Source organism: Pteropus medius, unplaced genomic scaffold (genome assembly GCF_902729225.1).
Source record: "Pteropus medius unplaced genomic scaffold, Ma_sr-lr_union100, whole genome shotgun sequence".
NCBI classification, from domain to species: Eukaryota; Metazoa; Chordata; class Mammalia; order Chiroptera; family Pteropodidae; genus Pteropus; species Pteropus medius.
Window position 1 is genome coordinate 4,592,037 of NW_024345600.1, and position 11,918 is coordinate 4,603,954.

Here is an 11,918-nt window from a genome sequence, read left to right on the forward strand (position 1 = left end):
TCAAGTATTTCCTTGAAAAAAGCCATTTGTGTATCTTAAAAGCTGCAACCTTAATTTAGCACACATCTACAGGCCAACTGTGATCCTCCCCAGAGGCCGAGGAGGCCAACAAAAGCCATCTCCATGTTTTCAAAGTTGCTGTATTTCCTGAAAGAAGCTAGTGCACTCTTCTGGTGCCCTGGATTTTTTGGCTGAAATCTAGAGGATATACCCCTTGGTCACCTGGCTCTGATGGTAAGTGGAGTTTTCATTCTTGGGTCACAAAGGACTGTAGCAAACAAAAGAACAGTTTTTAATCAGTCACTCCCCCAGGGCTCAATGCAGAGAAAAAAGGCAGAAATTTCTACCACCCAATCTTTCTCTGAAAGAGGCCTATTTACATACTTTACTAGGTGCTGTCTAAAGGTCAGGCTTCTAATTGATCACACATCTAGAAACAGACTGCTATACTCCCTAGAGGTAAGGGAGGTCAGGGGGCTCCACCAGTGGGTTCTCCCTTTGACCCATTCCAGGATACTGATGTCTCCCTGGAATATGTACATGCATCTGGCACCCTGGCTTTTGCCACTGCAACCCAGGGAATAGTCATCGCTTGATGGCCTGGCTCTTATGGCCAGTGGGACTTGAGTTCTAGGACTGTAGGAAATAATGAAACACTTCTCAACCAGCTATTTTCCCATGACTCAGCATAGAAGAAGACAGAAGCCCCATCTGATACCTTCTTTTTGTGAAAGAGGTCTACTTGCACACTTTAAAAGCTGCTGCTTGAGCGTCAGGCTTTCAATCATCCTACATTTAGGCACTGACTAAGATTATCCCTTTTGGGACACTGACAAGTCTTGGTGTACTCTCATCTACTGGAAGCCACTAAGAACGAAGAAGGTGGATCGGACTATACAAAGGTTTGAGAGACAATCAAGGCCAAGTTAAACAATGAGGTTCATCTATTCAATACTACTCCTTCAAAAAAGAGAGAGGAGAGGAGAGGAGGCTGCTTTATCTAATGTACAGAAACCTATGCAGAGTCAAGAAAAATAAAGAAACAAAGGAATATGTTCCAAATGAAGGAACAAGATAATGCTCCAGGAGCAGACCTTAATGAAATGAAGATAAGTGATTTACCTGATAAAGCGTTCAAAATAATGGTCATAAAAATGCTCATGGAATTCAGGAGAACAATTCATGAACAAAGTGAGAATTTCAACAAAGAAAAAGAAAATATAAGAAAGCACCTAACAGAAATCACAAAGCTGAAGAATATAATAACTGAATTGAAAATTAGAATACAAGGATTCAACAAAAGACTAAATCAAGTATAGAAGGGATCAGTGAACTAGAAGACAGGGAAGTGAAACTCATACTAAGCAACAAAAAGAAAAAAGAATAAAAAGAGTGAAGATAGCTTAAGGGACTTACGGAACATCAAGTGGATCAACATTCACATTATAGGAGTCCCAGAAGCAGAAGAGAAAGAGAAAAGGGCAGAAAACTTATTTGAAGAAACAATGGCTAAAAACTTCACTAACCTGAGAAAGGAACAAACATCTAGGTGTAGGAAGCCCAGAGAATTAAAAAAGAAAAAAAAATGATAAACTCAAAGAGATATAACCACGTTATTATAATTGAAGTGTCAAAACTTAAAAGAAAAGGAGACATTGGTGATTACAGCTGAAATAGGTTGGAGAAAGAAGTGGCTGACCATTATGAATGCTTTGTACACTGATTCCTAACAAGGAGGTCTTAAAGGTTGTCTCTGATTCATTACCCAGATTTTTTGTTGGATCTGTAGTGTGTCATTCACCCCACCTCTGACACCTCTTGGTCAAAAAAAACGTTAATACAAGTAACCCAAGCAATAAACCTGGGATGATATGAGTGCCAGCTGATGTTAGCTATAACCTTGGAGCATTATGAAAACATACTTCTAAAGCAATAATAGTTAATATTTGTTGGTATGTCAGGTATTGTTCTAAGCACTAAACAGAAATTAACTTTCTTAATCTTCACAAAATGAATAATTACTATTTTCCCCCTTTGCAAATGACATGTACAAGTTTTTGAAAAGTTAAAAACTTGACTGAGCTCTTGCAAAGAATATGCTAGAACTGGAATTTAGATCTTGGTAACATGGCATTCAAGCCTATGCTGTTAACCAGTAGTTTATAGTCCTCTGAGGAATAAAAAAACATTTTATCAGGTAAAATGCCACTGATAAAATAAAGACTAACTGGCAGATATATTAAAAACATAGACTAATAGGAAATAATAACATATCTAGTAGGTAAATCATGACTGGACTACACTAAAAAAGGAGTCTGTGCAAGAGACAGAGTAAAGAAATTTGTACATCAACTACTGGTGAAGATGAAATCAGCAAAGACAAACAGGATACAACCACAGCAATAGTCCAATGACTCAATAGAGACTCACAATTTTCTTTTTTGGTGGAGCAAGTAAAGAACACTGATCTGAGGGTAATATGCTTCTCAGAAGTCAGACAGGACAGAGAAAAATAGAAACATTTACAAGTGAATAGGTCTATACCAGCAGTGAAGATCTGTCTTCCTTTCCGTAAGTGCTGCTGAAGCATCATAGGAGCCAGACTGTAGTCAAAGACATTAACCAAAGAGTAGTCATATTTCCAGGCTACTGACTGGTTTATATATAGATGAAATCCTTAGAAAACAGAGATTAGACACTTAATCTATATTTCTTTCATAGTCAAGGGCATATTTAATTTTCCTTTTAAGACTCTAGCTGTTCCCCAAACCGTTATACTTTTAGATTCCATTATAATCTTTTTTAGGTTATTGCCCTACCTCTTGTTTTCTATGTTACCTGTGCATTAAGTTAAATCTTTTCATTTGCAAATGATAGAAATAAGCCTGCTAAAAACTTCTAAAGAGAAATAAATGTAAGAGAAGGTTGCTCATGCATTTTATAAAAACTAAGAAATTACTGAACAGTCTCTCCCACAAGAGTTTGAACCAAGGTAGCAGAACTGCATTTTAACATCAAGAAGTAAAAAATCATGACTACAGAAGAAATACACAACTTTAACACAGACAATGAAGATAGTAAAACTGTTTAAAATTTTTTTTACCTTGGTTCAGTCATCAAATGGATGACTGAACCAAGAAATCAAGAGAAGGTTAAGATTTGGAAAGGCAGCAATGGGAGAATTAGGAAAGATTTGTAGATTAAGCACACTAAAAATAAGTGGAGATATCAAATATCTAAAAATATACAAGTAATAAACAAACCATTAAGCTTATTCACACACAGCAAAGAATTCTTTTATAATTTAATATACTTTATTTTTTAGAGCAGTTTTAGTTTCACTGATAAATTAGTGAAAATACAGAGTTCTCACATACTCCCTCCTGGAACACACACACAGACTTCCCTACCATGAACGCCCCATACCAGTGTGGTATAGTTGTTAAAAATCAATGCATCAACATTGGCATATTTTTATCAACTAACAGTCATAGTTTATATTAGGATTCACTCTTTGTGTTATATATTCTAAGGGTTTTGACAAGTGCAAAAATGGTGTTTATTCATCATTAGAATACAGAATAGTTTCACTGTTCTAAAATTTTTTTGTGTTCTACTTATTCATCCTTATCACTCCTCTGAAACAATGGCAACCAGTGATCTTTATACTCTCCTTAGGGTTTTACTATTTGCAGAATGTCCTATAGTTGGAATTATACAGTAGTCTTTCAGATTGACTTCTTTCACCTAGACATCTTGGCTGCTTTCAGTTTTTAGTGATTATGAACAAAGCTGCTATTAATATTTGTGTCAGGATTTTTGTGTACATGTAAGTTTTCCATTCATTTGGGTAGATAGCTTGGATTATAGTTATTGTATTATGTTTAACTTTGTAAGAGAATTCCAAACTATCTTCCAAAGAGTCCAGCAATAAACCCTTGTATGTATAATCAGATGATTTTCAACAATGGTAACAAGATGATTCAATGGGGAAAGGGCAATTTTTCAACAAATGATATTGGAAAACTGGATATCCACATGAAAGAGAGAGAGAGAGAGAGAGAGAGAGAGAGAGAGAGAGATTGAATCCTTACCTTATACCATATATAAAAATTACTTAAAAATGAATCAAAGACCTAAAAATAAGAACTAAAACCACAAACCTCTTAGAATAAGATAAAAAAGCTTCATGACATTTGACTTGGCAATGATTTGTTGGATACAACACCAAAAGCACAGATGACAAAAATAAAAATAGATAAATTTAAAACTTCTATACATCAAAAGACATAATCAACCGAGTAAAAAGGCAACCCATGTAATGGAGAAAATATTTGCAAATCACATATCCGATAAGAGGGTTAATATCCAAGAATTTAAAAAAAAACTCCTTTAACTCAATAACAAAAAACAAAAAACAAAAAACAAATTAAAAATGGACAATGGACTTGAATAGACATTTCTCCCAAGAAGATACACAAATGACCAACAAGTGCATGAAAAGATGCTCAAATCACTAATCATTAGGAAAATGCAAATTAAAACTAAAATGAGAGATACCATTTCAACACCCATTAGGATAGCTACTATTTTTTTTAAAAACCAACTGAAAATAAGTGTTAGCAAGGTTGTGGGAAAATTGGAATATTTTTGCACTATTGGTGGATATGTACAATGGTGCAGCTGCTATGAAAAACAGTATGACATTTCCTCAAAAACTTAAAAATAGTATTGCCATATTGTGCAGCAATTTGACTTTTGTATACATACCTCCCAAAATTGAAATCAGAGTCTCTAAGAAATATCTGTACTCCCATGTTCATAGCAGCATTATTCACAAAGACCAAAAGGTAGAATCAACCCAAATGTCCATTGATAAATAAATGAATAATAAATTGTGGCATATACATAAAATGGAATATTATTCATCCTTAAAAAGGAAGGGAATTCTGACAAATGATACAACATGGAAGAACTTTGACATGCTAAATGAAATGTTAGTCAAAAAAAGACAAATACCATATTATTCCATTTACATAAGGTACCTAGTGAAATTCATAGAAGCAAAAAGTAAAGTGATCATTGCCAAAGGTTGGGGGGTGGAAGAAATGAAGAGTTATTGTTTATAGAGTATATACTTTCAATTCTGAAAGCTCAAGAGTTCTAGAGCTTGGTAGTGGTCGTGGTTACACAACAATGTGAATGCATCTAATACCATAGGACGGTATGTGTAAAAATGATTAAAATGACGGGTTTCCAATCAACGTGGAGGAGTAGGTAAACTCTGAGCTTGCATCCTTCCGTAACCACATCAAAATTATAATGAAACTACAGAACAACCATCACTAAAAATGGCCTGCAATCTAGCTGAACTGAAATCCTATAACTAGGATACACAAAAGAAGCCACACTGAGACTTGCAAGAGGCTAAAGACAAAGACAGAATCTTAAAAGCAGCAAGAAAAAAGTGGTTAACTATCTGCAAAGGAGCTGCCATAAGACTTCTCAATGGAAACTTTGCAGGCCAGAAGAGATGGGCACAAAATATTCTCAGTGATAAAAAGCAAGAAACCAAGATTACTCTACCCAGCAAATCTATCATTCAGAACCGAAAAAGTGATAGCTTCCCAGAAAAGAAAAGGTTAAAGTTTATCGCCAGTATTACGAGAAATGTTAGAGGGACTTTTTGAAGAAAGAAGGAGGAGGAAAAGGAGGAGGAAGAGGAGGAGGAGGAGGAGGAGAACAAAAATATAAATAATAAAATGGCAATAACTACATATTTAGCAAAAATTACTTTAAATGTAAATGGATTAAATGCTCCAGTCAAAAGACATACAGTAGCTGAATGAATAAGAAAATAATACCCTTACATATGCTGCCTACAAGAGACTCCCTTCAGAATGAAAGACACGCAGACTGAAAGTAAAGAGATTAAAAAAGATATTTCATGAAAATGGAAACAAACAAACAAAAAAGCTGGGTAGCAGTACTTATACTAGGCAAAAGAGACATTAAAACAAAGGATATAACAAGAGACAAAGAAGGACTCAGTAATCCCACTTCTGGGTATTTATCCAAAGAAACCTGAAACACTACTTAGAAGGGACATGCATATCAATACGTTCATTGCAGCATTATTTACAGTAGCCAAGAAAGGGAAGCCATCTGGGTGTCCACTAATGGAGAAATAGATAAAGAAATGGTATGTATATATACAATGGAAATGTTATTCAGCCATAAAAAATAAAATAAAATCATTCCATTTATAACTATGGATGACCTAGAACAGAGATCCTCAATCCCTGGGCCGCGGACCAGTATCTATTCATGGTCTGCTAGGAACGGGCTCACACAGCAGGAGGTGAGTGGCAAGCCAGTGAGCCAAGCTTCATCTGTATTTGCATCACCACCTCAGCTCCACCTCAGATCATCAGGCATTAGACTCTCATAGGAGCCCTTATTTCTGGTGCTAAAAAGGTTGAGGACTGCTGACCTAGAGGATACTGTGCTGAGTAGAGCAAGTAAAAAAGAGAAAGGCAAATGTCATGTAATTTCACTTATATGTGGAATCTAAAAAATAAAATAAATGAACAAATGAAACAAAAACAAATTCATAGATACAGAGAATATTTTGATGGTCGACAGATGAAAAAGAGGTTGAGAGTTGAAGAAAAAAGGAAAGGTATTAATAAGTACAAATTGGTAGTTACAAAATGGTCATAGGGGTATAAAGTACAGCACAAAGAATATAGTCAATAATATTGTAATAACCATGTATGGTGTCAGAGAGGTACTAGATTTCTCAGGGTGATTACTTCATAAGTTTTATAAATGTCTAATCACTACGTTGTACACCTGAAACTAATATATTGTATGTCAACTGTAATTGAAAAATTAAAAAAATATTTTAAATATGGTTAAGTGAGCCAATTTCATTACGTGTATTTTACCACAATTATTTTTTAAATTTTTAAAATAAAAAACTAAGTACAGTACATATCAAAATTTATGAGAGAAAACTAAAATGCACTTAAATGAAAATATATAAAGTGCATAAAGTACTCTTTAAGAGAAATTTATAACATAATGAAAATAATCTGGAGCCAGATAGCCACTAACTAAACAACCTTGACTCTAATGAGTATCCTTGAACATTTTTCTTAAATACTTTTACTATTAAACTCAAAGGATTCAAAAATTAACTAAAACAATCATCTTAACAAGTTGGAAAAAATATAGGAAGGAAGGAGGAAAAAGGAAAGGAAGAAAGGGAGGAAAGAAGAAGGAAAGGAGGGAGGAGAGAAAGAAAGGATAAGGAAGAAGGGAGGGAGAGAAAGGAAAGAAAAACATTAAAGATAAAGGTAGGAGCTAATATAGAAAAAATAACAATAGAGAAATTATCAAAACTAAAAGCTTATTTATCTAAAATATTAACAAGATAGTAGAAGTTCAGTGAGACTCATTGAGAAAGTGAAAAACTAAATTAAAAACTAGAATAAACAGAAAAAATAACTGCAAATAGAGATTTCAAAATATAAAATCATTTCGGAGTAACTGTTTGCTAGTATATTTATTAAAAATTGGTGAAATGGAAAAAGTCCTAGGCATAAATATTAAAATTGGTACAAATATAAACAGAAGCTTTAAGTAGACAGCTATGGACATGTCCTACCAAATTTTATGACTACTACAAATCTGTAGGGAAAGAAAACACAGTATTTTACTGGTACCAAAAAATAGGCCAATGGAACAGAATGGAAAATGTCTAGAGTTATGTATATGAGATTCGATATATTGACAAAGTTACCACATTTCAATGGGAAGAACAGAAATTTTGCTACAGGGTATTAGGAAACTCAGTTATCTAACAAAGTAATGAAGTCAAGGTCACAAGATCAGATATAAATGATTACTTTCCATAGGCCTGGATTCAGGAACCATAAAGACAAATGGGAGACGGGGGAAAATAAAAAGATAAGCATAGAGTGTTTCTAAAAATTACAAGGGAAAATTTCAAAGAGTATGTGTATTTAAGGAGTATGGATATATTGCACACACCCTGAGGAAATAAGTATGGGAAATATATGGAATCAAGTACAAAAGGGAGTGGTTCTCAAACTTGATTGCATATCAGAAACAAGTGAGGAATTTAAAAAGTACCAGTGTTTGGGTGCCACCCCTACAGATTCTGATTTAATTGGTCTAGAATGAGTACTGGACTTCAGAATTAAAACAAGCAAACAAACAAATGAACAAACAAACAAACAAACAAACAAAACCTCCTCAGGGGATTCTAAAGGCCAAGCCAAGTTCAAGACCCACAACTCAAAAGTAAAAAATACAGAAAGGAAGTTTATGCTAATGGGACACCAGGAGAGACAACAATGGGTGGGTCAGCCTTTAGAGAAAGGGAAAACTAATGGCTCATGGGAGAAAACCTACCTGGTGGAATTTTCATGAATGTGAAAGTATACAGTTTTTATTTGGAGGAAACTCTATAGGATGAATAATGCATTTTTTTCCCTTACAAATAAGTCTTAAGTACAGTAAGAAAGAATGAAGGAGAAAATATTAAACAGATATCAGATAAAAGTATCCTAATGAAAACATGATAATTATGAGATAACTGGAAGGTTTTTAAAATAGAAATTCTAGAGATTAAAAAATAAAACATCTGAAATAAAACTTTCATAAGAAAATTAATATCAAATTGGATACTAAAGAAGAATAAATAAGTGAACTCGAAGATACAGAAATAAAATTTATCCAAAATTTAGGCCAGAGAGAAAAAAGACTGAAAAATAAACATGTTCCCTTCCCATACTTTAATTCCTTCTCTTATGTTTTAAATTTACCAATAAAAACACACCCACAAAACCCTAGCTCCCCCATTCTCAACCCCATAAAAGAACCCCAGGCCTGTGCTCCTTCTCTCTCTATACATGACCTCACTGTGTAGCCCCAGGCATGCCATGTATCCTCCAGGACTTGTGAGTAATAAACCTTATTATTTTTATCGAAGATTCCTGAGAGTGTCTTGCCATCAGAATAAGAACCACAGGGGCAGTTCTAGCCACAACATAGTTCCAAAAGTGAAGAGGTCTGTGGAGGCTCACTGTGAGGGCCTAGGTGAGTACCCTCAGGGACATCTAGCCAATAGCATCACTATGGATAGCTGAGACCAGCACAAAACAGGGTGTAAAGAAAGGAAAATTATTGAGAATTAAAGAATTAGATTTATAGTTTAGGCATCTGGATATATGTTGAAGTCATTTACTGAAATGGGCAGTACGAGAAGAGACAGTTTTTTTTTTTGTTTTTTGTTTTTTGTAAAATCTATGACCTCATTTCAACATGTAAAGTTTGAAATGCCTATTTATAATCTCCAGGTGAAACAGCAGGACCTACTCGTTTGGAACGCAGAATAGAGGTGAAACTGAATAGGAATTTGAATATTGACAAGAAGTCTACATAGATAATTGGATAAAGAAGCTGTGGTACATATTTACAATGGAATGTTACTCAGTTATAAGAAGAGATGAAATACTGCCATTTGCAACAACATGGATAGACCTCGAGATAATCATGCTAAACAAAATAAGCCACACAAAAAAAGTTGAAAATCACATGATATCACTTCTATGTGGGATATAAACCTAAAAGCAACAAATGAACAGGACAAACAAACAGAGACTCATAGACATGGACAATAGACTAGTGGTTATCAGAGGGGAGGGAGAGGAGGAGGAGAAGGGGTAGATGGGGCAAAGGGAGTCAAATATGTGGTGACAGAAAGACATCTAACTATGAGAGGTGAACACACAGTGTAAATATATATGCCTTACTCTTAAAATGTATGGCTGAAAGTTATTGGATTTCATTAACCAATGTCACCATAAAAAAATTAATTAATTAAAAAAAAAAAGGAACAGGAAGTCTGATTACTTATGGCAAAGTGATATCTTTCATCAGGACAGCATTTCACAAGTGGGCCATAAAAACTCCTGTCAATTTTCCATTATGCAGAATTTTGGCGAGTCACTGAAAAAGAGGAAGGGGGATTAGTTCCCTTAAAGTTTATTATATCTTTATCAGGCTAGAGAGTTCCATGTTTTTACAAACCACCAGACACAACTCTCTCACAGATTATCTTACTTCTGTTCTCCCTCATCTATTTTCTCTCATGTTTCTTAAGATTAAAATATGCCATCATGATTCTGACAATTTGATGCCAACTCTCTCCAGTCCTCCTAAATATACTCACTTTTCTCTCAGCTTAACTGCAAGGAAAAAAAAAAGAACAACTTTGCTATCTCAGAGCTTGCTTGTATTTTTTAATTTTTTTATTTATAGGTGTACATATTTTTTCAGTGTCCATCCCATTAAAATATAAGAACTTCAGTTTAGTTCCTCAGTTCATTTCTTCACTCCTTTCATTTATTTTCTTCTGATTTGTGGAGACTCAACTCAATTCAATTTCTCAACATTACTCTTAATCTGCTTCCACTTGATTAATGAAATACTTATCTTTAATTAAACCCATTTCTCTCTAGCACTTGACTTGAAAAAACTAAAATGGAGCTGACTTTAGTGATGATGCTATTTTTTGGATTACCCTAAAGTCTGAGAGATTTTTTTTTAACATTCAAGAAACTTTCAGGTTATCTAAATCAATATGTTCCCAGTTCACATAAGAAGGCAGGTTTGAGTTGCTCTCCTATACTTATATTATCTTCTTATTTATCATCTTATTAGAAAATAATATATTTTAAATATCATATAAATAACAAAGTAGGCACCCCACCAGAGCTGCCGCTGCCAGCGACATATTCAAGGTAATTCAGAGGTCCGTGGGGCCGGACAGCCTGAGTCTGCTCACCTTCAAAGTGTATGCATCACAGAAAAAGGACTCACCTCACAAAACTTCCATGAGGATTAATGAGCTTTCACTCTACTCTGTTCCCGAGGGTCAATCTAAATATGTGGAGAAGCCGAGGACTCAACTTGAAGAAAGCATCTCACATCTCAGACAGTATTGTGAGACATATACAAGTTGGTGTCAGGAAATATACTCTCAAACTGAGCCCAAAATGCAAAGTTTGGTTCAGTGGGGATTAGACAGCTATGAATATCTCCAAAAGGCAGCTTCTGAATTTCTTCTAAGACTTGTTGTTATTAGTTTTGCTGGTGTTGTTGGACTCCTTTTGGCCAGAGGTTCAAAAATAAAGAAGTTGCTGTATCCACCTAGTTTCATGGGATTAGCTGCCTCTCTTTATTATCCACAACAAGCCATCATATTTGCCCAGGTCAGTGGGGAAAAATGATATGACTGGGATTTACGAGGATACATAGCCATAGAAGATTTGTGGAAGGAGAACTTTCAAAAGCCAGGAAATGTGAAGAATTCACCTGGAAATAAGTAGAATACTCCATGCCTTACCCATTTTAATCAGTTATAGGTAAACATTGGAAACGCCATACAGCAATCCAGTATTTCTACAGAAAAATAGCAGAGAAGTCAGTATTGAATGTAGTAAACTGACTTTCTTCTTCAGGAAAAACTATACTAGTCCTCTTTGTTATCTTGGATGGTGTCAGACTACAAGGGGACTAATCTGAAATCCTCTCACCTAGAGATAATGTACAAGCCTTGGAACTCATTGTTTTCATATTGCTATTTATGTACATAATTAAAATTCCAAATTAAAAATAAATAAATAAAATAACAACATGAGAAATCCTTAATGCCTCTCAAAATAGTAAATCTTAAATATTTGCTTAACTGTGTAGGATGCAGGAATAATACATTTTAGTATTAAATTATTATAAATTAATCCTTTGAACACATTTTCTTTTCATAGTTTGGAAAATTCTCACATTAAGATTAAAGATACTAGGGGTGGCTCCATAGTGTAGTG

At 34.6% G+C, this 11,918-nt stretch overlaps 1 protein-coding gene across 1 annotated transcript; it reads left to right on the top strand.

Annotated features, from left to right (window-relative positions):
* Positions 1 to 10,809: 10,809 nt before the first annotated feature.
* LOC120611745 (MICOS complex subunit MIC26-like) lies at positions 10,810 to 11,486 on the top strand. The gene has a single exon (XM_039874325.1). The coding sequence runs from the start codon at positions 10,929 to 10,931 to the stop codon at positions 11,322 to 11,324; it is 396 nt and encodes a 131-aa protein (XP_039730259.1). The 5' UTR covers positions 10,810 to 10,928; the 3' UTR covers positions 11,325 to 11,486.
* Positions 11,487 to 11,918: the final 432 nt, after the last annotated feature.